We start from the raw sequence: 15971 nt of genomic DNA on the forward strand, positions 1-15971 counted from the left end.
CATTAAAAACTATGCTTTATACCGAATTATTTTAAAATCAATTTCTTTTTGCTATAATTTCATTTGCATAGGTAACTGAGAAATTAAGAATAACAGGGTTATGTTTAATGATGCTTCTGCTCCACTCCAATATAGTGAATTACTCATTAGAATTATCACCCAGAAACAGTCTAAACAAAAGCAAAAAGGCCCTGGCTAATTATATGTAATGATTAAGATGTTCACTTTTTTAATCAGAAATAAGCATTTGACATTTTAAAATGGGGTGGATACTTTTTCTGTGTTTTTAATGCAATGTAATTCATGGCTGATTTCAGATCTCCCCTTCTGAAGTGTTTGTAGCTCTATTGCAGAAATATTTACACAAGCAGGAAAGAACAAGTGCCCAGACTGAAAAGAAAGAAACCAGCAGTATTTCAAGGTCAGGTATAAGCATAGTAATTAGTGACCCAATTTCTAACAGAGCTTTCAGTGGCAGGAAAGTCAGACTCCTACAGATGTTTATCTTGACCTCTGCTTGTCAGTCTGGAGATTATCCATGTCCCTGATTTATATTTTGACCTCTGCACCCTAAACTTTCACTAAATTTAATTCAAATTTCAAACATGGGTAGCAAGCAGAATCACAGCAAATACATTTTTCCAAAGCAATAAATACAACTTGCCAGCAATAAAGCTCTTTCCAAAAACATCATGTACAGCTGCAACAAAGATTTGTAGTAACATCATAAATGCTGACAAATCCCTCTTCTGTACAAATTGCCTGTCTGACCACACTGAATGGTGCATTTCATTTTACCTGCTCAAAGGAGTGAAGCCCACTCTCCTTCCCTAACCGTACCATGTCTTCCATTATCGCTCGCTGCAGTTCCTGCGTTAAAACACAGAAATTCCTCATGAGCTACCATAGTCAACTTTACATGCAATTAATGCTCACTGTTAACACCAAAAAAGTGTTTCTGAGTAAAGTTCAAGTGCCTTACTAACAGTTAATATATAATTAGCAAAATTCTATTGTAGTGTATAAACATTACATTTAAGTGTGGTGATGTAGTGTCTCCTTGGTATGAAAAGCAAGGTTCTATTTTCAAACCAGCTATGTGACACAGAAGTTAGATTTAGAGTCCTTCAGCCATCTGCCAGACTTCAGTGCAGAATCACTGCCCACAGACACCAGTGGGATGGTTCAAGTGGCATCAGTATTCCATGATGTGATACGATGCAGTTCCTCAGTACTAGAAAGCATGTGTTTAAGATTAGAGTCCTTTTTATAGAATCATAGAATCTCCTGAGCTGGAATGGACCCACAATATCTCTGGGCGAGATATTAGCCCTTTTCCTACACAGATGGGGCCTGCAGACCTTAATCCTCTCTCAAGGGAGAGAAAAAGAGCGATGACACATAGAAAAACAACATAAAAACACCAAAGTCAATTAAAAAAAAGGTGAAGCCTCAGATTAAAAAAAAATGAGATGGCCTAATAAAGCTGAAAGTTCTATTGGTAGGGCCATAGCAATAAACAATAATACACTAAAATATCCCCTTCCATTCATAAAAAAGTATAAAAAGATAAGGTGTCCAAACTGTAGAAGTGAGAAGAAGTATCCATGATACAGCAAAATAAGTGCTAAAAAGACTGTGATCCCATGAAAAGCTTGAACAAAAAAAAGAAAAAGTAATAAAGACCCTTTGCCTGTAGGGAGAGAAGATGACCCCTGTTCCCAGAAATAAAAATAATCACAAAAATAAATTAAAAAAATCTTTGCTTTTAAACAGCTCATCCTTAAAATAATACCCCATAATTTAACAAAGCCCATAAACGCAGCTGTAGGAAGGCTCTGAAAATAAGAAGAGTTTCACAACTGCAAATTTCTTCCCAGACAGCTGCCATTTGTAAAAATAAAAAAAACCATGAGAAAACTCTTTCTTCTAGAAAAGTCTCCATGGCATGGCAATAAAAAGCTCCTCTCCCTACAAAAACTAATAAAAAATTATTGTAAAGTTGGTAACTGATTTAAAATCCCAAGTTTTATTGTCAGTTGAGAAAAAAAAAGTCAGACAAGGGGAGGAAAGAAATTCTAAAAGTTTTACTCTAATGCTTCTTATTCTTTTAGTCCTATTAATAAAGTTTTCCTTATACATTTTAAGTTTTAAGCTTGTTTTACCCTGTTTTATCCCAATCCAGATCTCATAACAAAAAATAAATACATATAGTAATAATTTTAACCATCACTAAACCCACCACAAGCCCCAAGAGTCATAACATGAGTCCCCTTGGGAGCCTGTTCCAATGCCCAGGCAACCCAGTCTGGGGAAAACCTTTTCCCAGTATCCAACCTAAACCTCCTCTGACACAACTTCAGGCCCTTCCCTCTGGTCCTGTTCCTGGTCACCACAGAGAACAACAGTGATAAAGTCTTATTTAGTTGTCTTATTAAGAAATTGAAGCAAACACAATCTCTCCTGCTGTACTGTTGTTCTCTGTAAGACAGACTCTTGGCCCTCCCACGCTGCAGGGCAGAGGTCTGTACCACCAGTCAACACACATCACTAGATCCAGGTCAACCCTGCTGAATGTTCAGTGGGGAAATAATTCTTGTCACTGAAATTGTCATTCCTAGACACAGTATTGTGCACACATAATGCTACAGCAAAAAAAAAAAGTCTTTACTGCAGACACAAACCTTATTTTTACAGAGTTCTGCATATGTTCCTTCAAACCCTCTTTTCTTTGCCCAGCCTGGCATAACTTCAGAATCAGGTACCACAATTCCCACCAGGAAGGCCTGTAGGTAAAGGAGAAGGAGTTAAAGGTAAAAGCTGAACCACATTCCAGGCTTTACATTAAGTGAATACACAAGACAGGTGAATTTCTGCATGTTTACCACTTCTTTAGTTATGTCAACGATTTGCTAACATCCCATAATGAAGTACATTCTGATGTCTGTGCCATTTTCTCAAATAAATGTTTGTCTGTGACTGTGCATTCAACAGCAGTTTTAATACCCTCAGTTGGGTTTGTGTTCCTCTTGGACATTAATAACTCACATGGCCCTGCAAGTCCCAGGCAAGCTCTGATGCCAAGGGAAGGCTCATGCTTGTGAGCCTTGAATGCAGAGGATGAATTGCCATTGTTTCAAAACCTGTAGGTGTGTGTATAAATGTGTAAATTAACAGAACAAGATTGTTCAGAATAGCCAGGCAGTGTGAGGGACAGGAGTGGCTTTGCCTTTGCCTGGTTTACCAGGGATTGGAGAGACCCAAAGAGTGACACCAAAGGCAACTTAAAGGCTCTTTGCCCACAGCATTCTCTAAGCTGGTCAGGGTCACACCAGCAGCTCAGCTCTTGCCTGGCTGTCAGCCAGCTCCAAAGCAGGAAGGAGACAATGCGGTGTGATCCACTCACATTTCCCCTTTGTCCATACCCAGCTCTCTGTCTTCTAACTACTAAGAGTAAAGTAAGATTTTCTGAAAGTTTGGTTTGTACCTGCAGGCTGTCTCCATGGACATAGATCTGAGCAACAGGGTCACTGCGGATGTAGATATTCTCTATCTTCTCCGGTGCAATATATTCTCCCTGAGCAAGTTTAAATATATGCTTTTTCCGATCAATAATTTTAAGGGTACCATTCTGTTAGGAGAAAGAAATGAGAATTCCCAGAGATGTTATTTAACCACAGAAACTCAGCAAGCAATCTGTCTTTAAGAGAGCTTTCAGTGTCCTGTTGTGCTGTCAAATGCTTCACTGACATATTGAGCTTATTCTGCCAAATATAAACTTAACCCTTTGTAAAGACAGACCTGCTTGGAGACCTAAGTTCAGTCTGTGAAAATTTACATGGGATAATACAATTCCCATTAGAATTCTGTGTGTGTCCAGTACGCACAGGTAACCATTTTCCAATGTCTCCTGTGTGAAGCCAGCCCTCCTGGTCGAGCGCCTCAGCTGTTCTCTCCTCATCTTTCAAGTAGCCTTTAAACACATTGGGTCCTTTCACACAGATCTGCAAAAAAAACAGGGGTGATGATGAATTATTTTTTTATTCTGCTATAAATACAAGTTAAATAGTAACTCACAAAATTTGGAATATTTTAATGACTGTGCTCCATGAAACTAAAATAGATTGGGTTATTAAACTATGTATGTATTTTTTTCAAGCTAACGGAAATATGAAGTAGGGTTTGAAAAACTGATTTGTTTCACACTGATTTGCATTCCATTTGCAGATAAAAATAACAAAGTTATTTCAATAAATTTAATTTTTCTGTACTATAGAAATCACAGTAATGTAGAAATCACAGCAGTGTAGAAATCACAGAAATTCAGCTCTTCTTAACTGAATTAATTCAGTCATAGCAGTTCAAAGAATCAGGCTGGAAGTACTGCCACAGCTCCTTTTTCATGAATTCTTTGCTGCTCTATAGTTAAACTGCCATTTTCCTTTCCTGATTGCACTGTGTAACACATCAGCAACCATGAACCCTACAAAGGTAAATGCTCCTATGAACTATTTCATACAGTGTTAACTAGTGAGAATTTGATATAAAAATGTGATTTTCTACCTCTCCTTCTCCTTTGGAAGCAAAATAATTCAGTTCTTCCACATCCTTCAATCTGATTAAGTTACAGGGCAAAGGGGCTCCTACATGACCTGGAAATCAAAGTTATCAAGTCATTTGTCATCTCTTCTATAAATAATAATTAACATTTTATCATTAGTTACTTGCACAATTATAGATACACTGGATATTCTTGCAGGAGCAAGATTATTTCTGTGCGGAAATAATTTCCTTAATTAAGGTTTTGCACTATTAAAACCAAATACTGACACCTCCTCTTTGGATATAAAACCTATTCTGAAATAGCATGGAGTGGTTTGGGTTGGAAGGGACCTTAAAACCCATCTCAGTCCAACCCCCTGCCATGGGCAGGAACACCTTCCACTAGACCAGATTTCTCCAAGCCTCATTCAATGTGGCCTTGATGTTATAGTCCATAATTTTCTAATCAAATATGCATTTCTTTTATTTCTTCAAATGGTGGAAGAAAATTATTACCTGATGTCCAGTCACCTGGAGTTGTAAAGGTGCATCCAGCTGTGCATTCTGTTTGGCCATAGCCTTCATAAACCTGACAAAGAGACAGGTATCTTTAAAAGATCATAAAAGACTTCTCTATTACGAACTGAAATCCCAAGCATTGCTCTCTGTTTCACAGTCCTGTGAGCTGAGCCTGCAGCTGCAATGTGTGGGTGCCCATTTGCCATGGGGACACTGTCCCTGGCTTGTACTGTGTACAAAATTACATTTACAAATCTAGGAAGAAACATGGCTCTGTAACCTTGAAAACAGGAAGAAGATGAGTTCAGCACTTAGCCTTTGAGTCAGGACATATGCTACACTATGACAGGAACTTATTAATGGGGAAAAATAGGTAGTTTTGTGAGACATTTTGAAAATCCAGCCCTTTCAGTTGCCCTGGGCTTCCTATCACAGAGAATTAACACAGTGGATATCTCAAGTGGGTTAGGCTGATATCTGAAGATTAGCTCTCTCCATTTACAAGTAAAACTCATGAAGTTCCCAGCACTTGCACAAACACATTTAATTGCACATACTCAATTTGGTGCTGAGAGGTGGGTGGGATGAGCCTACAGGGTTTTTCTGGGAAATGCCCAGGGTGAAAATATCTCTTGCCTGTTACTGCCATCCCAGGGCTGTTCCCACCCCACTGAGCTCTGGGTGTACCAGGACTCCATGGCTGCCCTAAGCCCTGCTGATGGATCCATCCTGGTACAGCTGTCCCAAACGTAGTTCTGAGGGTCTAACCCATCACCTTTCGTAAATATCATGTTTTCTTGCTAACAGTTGATAAACATCCCTGAAGAGCCACACAAACCCACCTGGCATCCGAGGGCTGCGCGGAGGAAGCCCAGGACAGTTGGGGATGCAGGGGCAGCTCCTGTCACTATCATACGGACACACCCCCCAAGACTTGCCTGTTTGGTAGCAGGAGGAAACAAAAGAAAGCATCAGAGGCTACTGCAGATGGCAAAACCATGAGCTTGAACAAAATGTGTTCTCTAGGATAGATGTGCAGGATTTCCTGCCCATGGCAAGGGATCAGAATTAGATGATCTTCAAGGACTCTTCAAACCCAGCCATTCTGTGGTTCTGTGATGTGGCCATGTATGGAAATACAAACTAGCTCTGAAGCTTTCCTGAGGGATAAAACCCCATTTAGTGTACAGAGACAGGAGTACCCATGTCCCTGGCAGGATAAGCTGCTCAGCCTGGGCTTCTGCAACTGCTGTGCCTGGGCAGGCTGCAGACCTGGCTCTGGGAACTGCTGAGAAAAACAGACTCTTCCCCCATCCAGTCTTTTCTGCTTATTTACACCTCATCGGTTTTAATGAATTGCCTCCCAAGCCCTCTAAAATAATGTTGTCCCTTTTTTAAGGCAGATGACCTTCAAATATTTCTGGAGGGTATTACATCAATTCCTGTGTCTCATTTTACTTCTTTCCCCTCTCCCTTCATTTCCTTTTCTTTATTCTAAAAGTCAAAAAGAAAACCCAGCACAAAATAAAATAAATGCTGTCTGAGTCTGCCTGTCTCAACAGCCTGGCTTGCTCCCAGCTGGGTGAACTCTGCTGTCATTGCATACAGAGCACAGAGCACAAGTACAGTCAATTTCTTTATTTAAAAATAAAATGGTATGTCTCCAGATAAATAATCTGATCAAAAAAAAAAAAAAAAAAATCAGAGCCTCCTGGAGTAGTACAGAGCCCAAAAAGACTGGTTTAAAGCCAGTTTAATATATTTTTTTACTGAGATGTGTGGCAAACAGAAGGGCATTCTGATTTCTTTCCTCGTGGTTGCTAAACCATGATTCATTTGTGCAATTTTCTTTACAACCTTATTCTCTTCCTAGGAGGAAAAGTGGTTTTGAATATGTCCAATTGAAACCCAACCCTAAATCCAATCCTATTTGTTGAGATTTTGCAGAAAACTTTGGAGCAGCATCTCTTTGATCAGTGACTCCTTTTTTCATGACCACCTTTCTGAATTTTGTCCCTAGATACCTTCTCTCCCCTGCAGGGGCACAGTTCTACCTGTTAGCCAAAAAATAGTTTTGGCACTATTCCATAAATCAGTGATTTCTCGGTGCTGCTGAAGAGGGATGTGGCACTCTTAGCCCGCCTTGTGTTTCTCCATTTCCCTCTGGAAAGTTATCCCTCAGAGAATTGAAATTTTGACAATACCCATGGTGTTTGAAAACCAAACAAAATAATAAATATGACAAGACTTTATGGAGCAACAAATTGTGCTCAGTTCCCTTTTTCTATTCCATTTTCCAGTCTGTTGTTCACTACTGAGTAGTGATCGCCCACAGTTCATCATCAGGCAAGTGGACTACACTGACTTCAAGGAATCATAGAATCATAGAATTGTAAAGGCTGGAAAAGACCTCTAAGATCATCAACTCCCACCATCAATCCAGCATAAACACCATCTTCACCACTAAACCATGTCCTCAAGTGCAACATCCACACCCTTTTTTAACACTTCCAGGAGTGGTAACTCCATCACTGCCCTGGGCAGCCTGTTCCAATGCTTGACAACCCTATCCATGAAGAAATTTCTCCTACTGTCTGAAACTCCCTTGTCAGAAAACCAGCCATTGCTAGAAGAAAAGAGTCCTTTGACTTCAGACTCACTTCTCGAATCACTTACCTGTATTTTGTTAAAGAAAAGTTTATCCCACAAACTGTCATTTCTAATGATGCCATTTCGAACTTCAGCCTTTTTCCGTCTGACCGCAAATTCCAGGATCCAGCGCTTGAGGGATGTGTCAGCCTGGCTGAAGATCTGTGGGAGCACAGGATGGCACATGAGGTGTCACAGAGAAGAGAGAGCACATCAACATCTGTTCTTCCCATGTCAGGTGGGTACAGTTACATTTGCAGCACAGGTAAACAAGGCTACACTGAGGTTTGTTTGTGGGGGAAAAAGGAATGATGTGTTTTGCTCCATTCCCTCTTGTACATGTGGTTCCTTTGGGTGGAAAAGACAGGATGGTGGTGCAGGCTTTGACTAGATGGACAGGGCTGCTCTTACTATATAATTTCTGTGATAGGGTTCAGTGAAGTTCACACAGCCTGAGCAACAGGGAATGAGCAACATGAACAGGTATCAGTGGTGGCTGATGTGGTGATGTGGGCTAAATTTAACTGAGCTTCATCAGGCACCAGCACAAACTCCTCCTCAACAAATGAGAAACTCCCATTGCCCGTCCCCCTAATAAAGCACAGAAGCAATGACCTTGGGGAAAAATTAAATCAGTAGCTTGTGCTTAAGCTTGTCTTTAGCAGTTAAGTCTTCTGAGGAATAAATATTCCCAGCTGGTCAAACAGATTTAACACGATGACCAGACATGCCTGTCTTAAATACCTTGACCTTAGTTTTAAAGATTTCTAAATCCAAAAGCTACTGTTACATTTACACTACCTAAATCCTCAAAGGCTTTTTGAAATTTCTGATTTATAGCTGTTGCTGCTACCAGTACATGAGATTTGAGTTTCAAATCCTGTTGAAGGGCACAAAAGTTTCTTGTGCAGCCAGGTTTGACTGATGTTTCTGTAATGAAAAAATCCCGTATCTCTAGAAATGTCACTGGTAAGCTTAATGAGAACAGTAAGAGGGGAGTAAGTAAGGGTAGGAGGCTAATACAGAGGGATTTCATATTCACACATGATAGCTGTGTCTGGAGTCTGTGTAAATTTTAATACAGACTTATATACTAAAGGAGCTGTATCCATTATGCAAGGTGAGGATGTGTCTGGAGCAAGGCAGAAATAGTGTCATCTGCTTGAGAAATATCCATGGCTGAGGGAATTCTTCCACATGAGTAGTAAAGGGACATAAACTTCATTGTTCCAAAAAGAGTAAAATCAAAATCCAACTCACCTTGTCATACATTCTGTTTAACAGCCGTGGCACGACGGGGAAGATGGTTGGCCGCAGTGCCTTCATGTCATCAGACAGGAGGCGAATATCTCCTTGGAAGAAGCCAATTCGCCCTCCGTGGCAGTATACTACAGACTGATGGGGAGAAAGAGGAACACATGTAACCCCTTTGCTTTCAATTCCCAAAGCAAAACATTCCTCCCAAGCACAGAAGCACCTTTTCTGAATTTCTACTCTCCAATACTGCAAAAATAGGACTTTGGAAAGACCATAAAGTAACAATAAAGTAACAATAAGTAACAATTTTGCACTGAATAGAAATATCCAGAGAGTTCTGGGCATTTTTCAGTACTGGCAATTCAGCATCTACCAAATTTGACACTTGTTCTGGAAGAACAAGGAATCAAAGTTTTCAGAAGGGATTTCTCTTCATCCCCAGCATATGGGGATGGAGAAGTGCCAGTTATGGTCAGAGTCTGGATCAGAACATTTCTAATGCCCAGCCCTTCCATAGCAGCTCACAGCATGAGGACCTATCGTCAATACAGAAATGCAAAGTAAGAAACATAAAACATGGAGCAGCCGCCAATTTTTAGATGTTAATACTTTAGTTTTGTTTAAATACAACAATATAAACTACATTAGCAATACAGTGCCTGATCCTGTTTCCCAGAAATAGAATCCCACTTCATAAAAGATGCTTGACTTGTATGGAAACTACAAATCTAGAAGCCTTGTACTTGAAAACAAAGCAGGAAGTTTTCCTCAGATCAGACTGGAGCTCGATGTGTGGGATGGGGCAGAGGGCTGCTGGCCATGAGCTAACTAATAGCTGGTTATTGGTAATAATAATAATAATAAATAATATTGGTAACCCCACCAAGAAGCCATCACAGACTGGGTCAAACTGGCAATTTATCACTGAAGAACATTTGGAGACCAGCCCTTCTCCCACAGTTTTACAGTGCATGGAGGAGAAAGTGTCCTCAGCAAGCAGCTGTGATGCCAGAGCTGAGCCTTCCTGAGCAGATTGGAAACTTCAGCTCCCTTTTGTGGGCTTGTCTTCCCCAGATAACTAAGTTGAAAATTCCTTTAGAGACATCCATGTCTTTTGTGCTGCTCTTAAAAACGTGCAATTCTAACCAAATTGCTCTCTCTGCTGTCAGGGAGATAGAGACTGTCTCCATCAGCTGAAACCACAGGAATTTTACACATGATGTGGGTTAAATGAAAATCACACTGCTGAATCTGTGCTTTACACTGCACATTAATTTAAAAAAGAAAATGTAACCAGTGTGCTCATTGGGAATTGAAAATAACTAGAAATTCTTAGCTTTAAAGAAGGTATCTGTATGATTTTAACTGTAAATTCCAGGAATTATTAATGTTGGCTAAAACTAGGTCACTGATGCAGTGCTTGCTGTTCAGAATGCTTTTGAAAATTACTTTTTAGCCCTTTTGAAAAAATCTTTATATTAATAAGCTATTTCAGATGGGAGGATAAACATGGACATCCTTTGGAAGCTGTCCCTTTCAGTACAGCAAAATCCTGTGAAATGAAAGCATTTTCAATATTTCTAATTTGTTTCTGTCCCCCCATCAGATGAATTTTGAATATATTGTTGTTTGCCTGAACAGTGCTGGCACACTGAACAGTTTGCCTTGCAAGTGGAGAAAGGCTGTGCTGTTATTCTCCAAATCTTTCATGGGCTTTTACTTCCAATTTGTGACATTTTTAACAGAGAAAAAACATATTACTTCTGGCACAGATGTTACTAAGAAGTGGGAGGTTTATGTTCAGATGCTTGTCTGACTCAGAAGGTATGCCTTCAGTCTGAAACAGGCCTCCCTGAGAAAGTACAGAGCTGCAACTGGATCCAGATCCAATCTTCACACACTGGATCAATTTTAAGTTTGCAGCTTCTTGCTGGGAGACCTGATGTCTCACCTGCCTTGCCTAATTCACCAACTGCAGCACAAATCATCACCCTACTTTTTTCCCCAAAGAGACATGGAGTCAGTTCTGTGGGCTGGCAAGAGCTAGTGCTTGGATCTGCCATAATTCCCAGGGAACACAGGCTCCAGTGAATGGCCACTGCACGCTGCCCTGCCAGGAGGATCACATGTATCACACCATGATCTCAGTTTCCTCTTTCTCACTGTCTGCCAGGTTGGGGATTTTTTTTTGCAGATCATGTTATTTATGCAATAAAATCATTTTAGTTGATGTAGAAAATGGCATGAAATTATCTTGAATCACAAACACCTCATTGTAGAGTCCTTTGGAAAGCTGTCCCACAAATTGCTCAGGTAGCAGCAGCAATAAGCTGAATGAACAATGAGTTTGGCTCATTGTTGAAGGGTTATTTTTCAATCCCTGAGCCAGGTGTAAGCTGGAGAACTTGGGAAGCTCTCCTGGACTCACAGCCACGTCACTGAGACCATGGCTCTGGTGTTATGCACATGTCACTTCTGGAGTGCAAGCCTTTTTAGTGCTACAAGATATCTCTGGTTATTTAGTATTTTATTCATTTTATTTTGTATTTTTGTTGTTGGTGTGGAAAACAGATGATTTCCACTGACACCATGACCTTACCTGTACCATTCTCTCAAACATGTGTGCTAAAGGCAAATAGGAAATGTGTACATCCTCACAAGTAGGAGACCACTGACTCTGGAAGAAAACACAAGGAGCCCCACAAGGCCTCGTCAGTTCAGGCAGGTTTCTTACCTGTATAACTCTTTCAAACATGTGAGCCAGAGGCAGGAAGGAGATGAGCACATCGTCCTGTCTCGGAAAGATCACTTTCTGCAGGTGAAGGGCATGGGAGACAGAAAGGAAAGAAACACTGACAGGAAGACAACAAGAAAGTCAAAAAATAATAAAAAGAAAAATGGCACCAGAGGAGCAAAAGGGTAAAGATTGTCAAGAGAGGAGGGAGCAGCGGACACAGGGAAGCGTTAAAGCCACAGCATCATGGAGCTCAGTTAGCAGGAGGAGTAAAGAGCACGCAGATGTAGACACAGGGCAATGCAGAGGGCTCTCCTTGGCAGAAGGCAGATTGTATCCACGCAGCTCACACTGGGAATGGAGGCTCACCCTGACGGAGAATCCAATTTTTATTCACTGCTTTCTACCAGGAGGTGCCGAGACCCTGGTCTGTGCTCTCAGCTGTGCACAGACAGCAGGATCCTGGTGCAAACCTGCAAGAGCCCCCAGGATCCCAGTGCTAACCTACAGGAACCTTCTGGACACCAGCAGGGCTCTGCAGGAGCAGCACTTTCCTGCTTTGTATACAGCCCATTCAAGAATCACAGTGTTACTGGAGTCAAAATTAGTGAATTTTTTCCTTTTCCTTTGGTTAATCGTTGATTTGAATCAGAATGTGTGGAAAACTAATTATTTAATCTTAGGCTTCAAAAACTAATTACTTCTGTTAGTGTTTCTTGTATTTTTAAGTGATTAAAATATGATTTTAAGGGCATTATGACTGTCTTACAGACAGGGGAAAGAGAAGGTTGGACATATTATTTTTAAAAAACAGTGGCCAAAGTCTTGATTTTGCAAAGTTTTTAACTCTCTCTTGAAGGCTGGAATAAACAAAGGCCCCAAGAGCCTTACCTAACCCATTCCCCAAAAGAAAATAACCTTTCTATCCACATTTCCTACAGTACAGCTTGCTGTAATATTATGGATTAGAAAAACTGAAAGGTTGAATACCTGTTAATTTCCATCAAGGCCAGTGGCTAGTGGAAAATGGGTATAAAAATCTATCAGCTCACAGTATTAACAGTTTATACCCACTTGCACCTTCACTGCTCAGAAGGAATCAATGGCCCATGATCTGGGATACAGTGGAGGCAGACACAGGAGCTCATCCCTCAGGGGATATTTTATTGAAGGTAAATCTGGGCTGGTCAGATTTGGGTATGCCCTCCCAACTATCACCTACCAAAGTCAAACATTATTGACCATGTGGGTGTTCTCAGCATCCCATTTCATGTTATTGTGTCTGTCAATCTGAATGAAGCCATTAGGGCCTTCAGATCTATTTATACATTATTTCAATTTGGCTTCATTTTCTGCAAACACAGTAATGCAAAACTTTTAATATCAACTAGGGTTCTTTTTTTTATTACTGCTGTAAGGGCCCAGACAAAATAATCTGGTTTTAAATCAGACTAAAATTATGCCATTGAATAGCATTTCACAGTTGGCACAGTTGTCCAGTTAAATTTAAAAATACAAAGAGCTTATTGGTATTAGAAAACAACATTTTAATAAAGCTCTGGGCTCACTAAAAAATATGTCCAGTTTTAAAAAATCACTGAACTAAGCAAAACTGCCACAAGAACTTGCAAACAACAAAACCAAAGAACTTCTCAGTTTCTTTCTTTAATTTATACTACTTTCAAGTCTTTGACACTTTATTTCATTATTGTGGTCAGACATTACCCAAATCTTGTGGATCAGCTACAGGCATTTACCCTCTGCCAGCAATACTCTGGTGACTGGAGATACCAAATTTACAATCACAGCAGACTTGGGTCTCAACCTGATACCTTTGAAATGAACCAGGGTCCCACTGCCATCAGCAAACACTAAATCCATTTTTATGGACCAGTCCTGGAAGATACCAAGTTCTCTCAGCTCTAAATCAGTGCACTTCCAAAACAAACATTCCTGCCCTTTGAAGCTGGGGCCCCTCCACGCCTCAGCTTTCATTTGTCCCTCTTGCTGCCACTGAAGCCATGGAGAGCTCCATGCTGAGAAGCCCTCATTGCAGCACTGGCATTTCATCCTGCACACTGTGGAGGCACAGTCCTGCAAACATTGGAATATGTGAGTTCAGTGGGATTCCTTACATGTCTGAGTCATCACATGTATGAGTTTCTTTACACCAGTGATCCAGAAATCTCAGAAAATTCAAGGATTACAGTAATAGGACTGCAGTAATTTCAGCATCAACAATAAGACCAGTATGAGGTAACCAATTGTCCATCCCATGTGCATGTAACTACTTTATAGAATTGCCTGTTCACTACCAGAAGTTACATTATTTATATTTGTTCTATATAATGTGTAAAATCCTTACTATGTCATGGTAAACTGATTCTGCTTCCTATATTGTTTCTAAACATGAATTTACATGTTGTATGAAACATATTATAAAGTCACTTGGCCAGCACTATGCTGTGCTCTATTAGAAATCTGTATAACAAAACTGAGATATACTGGAATATCAATGAAATTAACCATTAATCAATCTTGTAAAAAATCATATATGTTCATATATATATATATATATACATATACACATGTATACATGCATATGTATTTATACGCACACACTTTGTATGCAGAGAGATTTCAAATATATGACAATATTTTGGGGCACAATGGGATACAAAGAGCACAAAAGGAGCTTGAACTCCTCTTCAAGCACCAGTTGCAATTCTACAGGGCTTGTATGCTCTCCTAATTATTCAAAAAGAGTTAATGAATTGATTTACAGAAGTCAGCATTGTTTCTCAGATGCCCTTAGTGCCCTACAGAGCCTGGGAGCCAGGGCTGGAAAGAGGATTTAATGCCTTCCAGTACTGTAGATTCAGCCTTGCTCCATTCCCATGGATTTGGCCCTCTGAGCAGGAAAAATGTCATCTTTTATCTGCAAGAGCGTACTTACAGCCCGTGCAGGGCCACAGCTTAACCCACACACTCTGCACATGGCAATGTTTTCTAGTTCAGGGTAATCACCTCCGTCACTTTCAAAAAGCCTGAAAAATCTGCCACCACGTTTCCATGGGTCAGCATAGCACCTTTGGGATTTCCTGAAAGGAAACAGAGAGGGAGTTTAAAAGATAAGCCAGAAGGTCAATTTCAAAAACTTTAAAAAAATCCAAAACAAAACAAAAAAACAGCAAACAAACAAAAAAAATCCCAAGAAATGGTTAAAACATTATGTTCACATTTTCAATTTTAAAACATACATATTTTTTACCATCATTTCTGTGCACTAATATGCACCAAAAACATGAATTGCTTACTGCAATACTCAAAACTTAATAACATGATACTGCAAACAGAAATATTTCTCTTGGAGACTCTGGAAAACAGGTTCCAGCAGAAACAGCCCAAATGCAATTTCTGAGAGAGCTTAGATGGAGCCACTCAATGGGTACAGCCATCAGACTTGGCTGGCTGTTCCAGCCTTTTCTGGAAGGATTTATTTCATCCAGATTTTGACTAAGAATGATCTTGAATACCAAGAAACACTGTTTAAAAGCCTGATACACTCTTACTTAGCCAGTACTCTGGATAACAGGAGAAATGCAGAGAGCAGTGCAGGTAAAAATTAGGCTACAAGACCCTTTGAGACTGCAGTTAAGGGAAGCTGTGAATAGTAGCAGCAGCAGAGGTGCCTTGAAGACAGCCCTAAACCCATTAGGGAGTCAGCAAAGCCCCTGTGTGTTGTGTTCCACAGCTGTGCACTGTCCCTGCAGCATTTCATCCAGCACCAGTAGGTACCTCAGCACCATCAATATTTGCCTTTTTACACTCCTTTGGTAATGGTACACTTCTTGCATTTCATATCTGTTTGGACACCAAAACACAGTGTTTGTTAAGCAGCAAATACACAGGCTGAAACCCTCATGTTCACAAAAAGGTGGCACAGAGGACTCTGCATGTCCTCCTGTCACAGTACTGTCCCTTTTCATCACCCTCCAAGGCTTTACTTGTGAAAAGAAGGTGTAACTCAGCTCCAATAAAGATTACAGGGCCAGCCTCTTTCCAACATGTTTTTAATCAGATTGTTTTAATTCGATCACGCCACTGCCACGTAGTTTCTGCTGCTTCATGCAAAGGCAGATCAGAGGAGCTTTACCTGCAGGTGCCCCACGTGTTCCCCATACAGTGGGAATGAGCAGCCTGGCAAAGCTCCTGCAGTTAATGCAACAAAATTGTAAATCAGCCAGAATTTCATTCTGCCTTCCTCAGA

At 40.4% G+C, this 15971-nt stretch overlaps 1 protein-coding gene across 6 annotated transcripts in view; it reads right to left on the reverse strand.

Moving 5' to 3' along the window:
- The window catches only part of ACSL6 (acyl-CoA synthetase long chain family member 6), a 59204-nt gene that overhangs the window by 5921 nt on the left and 37312 nt on the right, over positions 1-15971 (reverse strand). For 4 of the 6 annotated variants that reach the window (XM_033517617.1, XM_015641859.1, XM_015641858.3 and 1 more), the window contains 11 exons: positions 14729-14802; positions 11567-11779; positions 8971-9105; positions 7738-7872; positions 5904-5999; positions 5059-5131; positions 4564-4652; positions 3888-4004; positions 3488-3631; positions 2685-2786; positions 799-870 (listed from right to left, as the gene is read on the reverse strand). In XM_033517617.1, the coding sequence (XP_033373508.1) occupies positions 799-870; positions 2685-2786; positions 3488-3631; positions 3888-4004; positions 4564-4652; positions 5059-5131; positions 5904-5999; positions 7738-7872; positions 8971-9105; positions 11567-11779; positions 14729-14802 (1250 nt within the window). The remainder of the gene's footprint in view (positions 1-798; positions 871-2684; positions 2787-3487; positions 3632-3887; positions 4005-4563; positions 4653-5058; positions 5132-5903; positions 6000-7737; positions 7873-8970; positions 9106-11566; positions 11780-14728; positions 14803-15971) is intronic. The other 2 variants (XM_015641857.1, XM_015641856.1) reach the window with 2 other exon arrangements.

This window comes from Parus major, chromosome 13 (assembly GCF_001522545.3).
Source record: "Parus major isolate Abel chromosome 13, Parus_major1.1, whole genome shotgun sequence".
NCBI lineage: Eukaryota > Metazoa > Chordata > Aves > Passeriformes > Paridae > Parus > Parus major.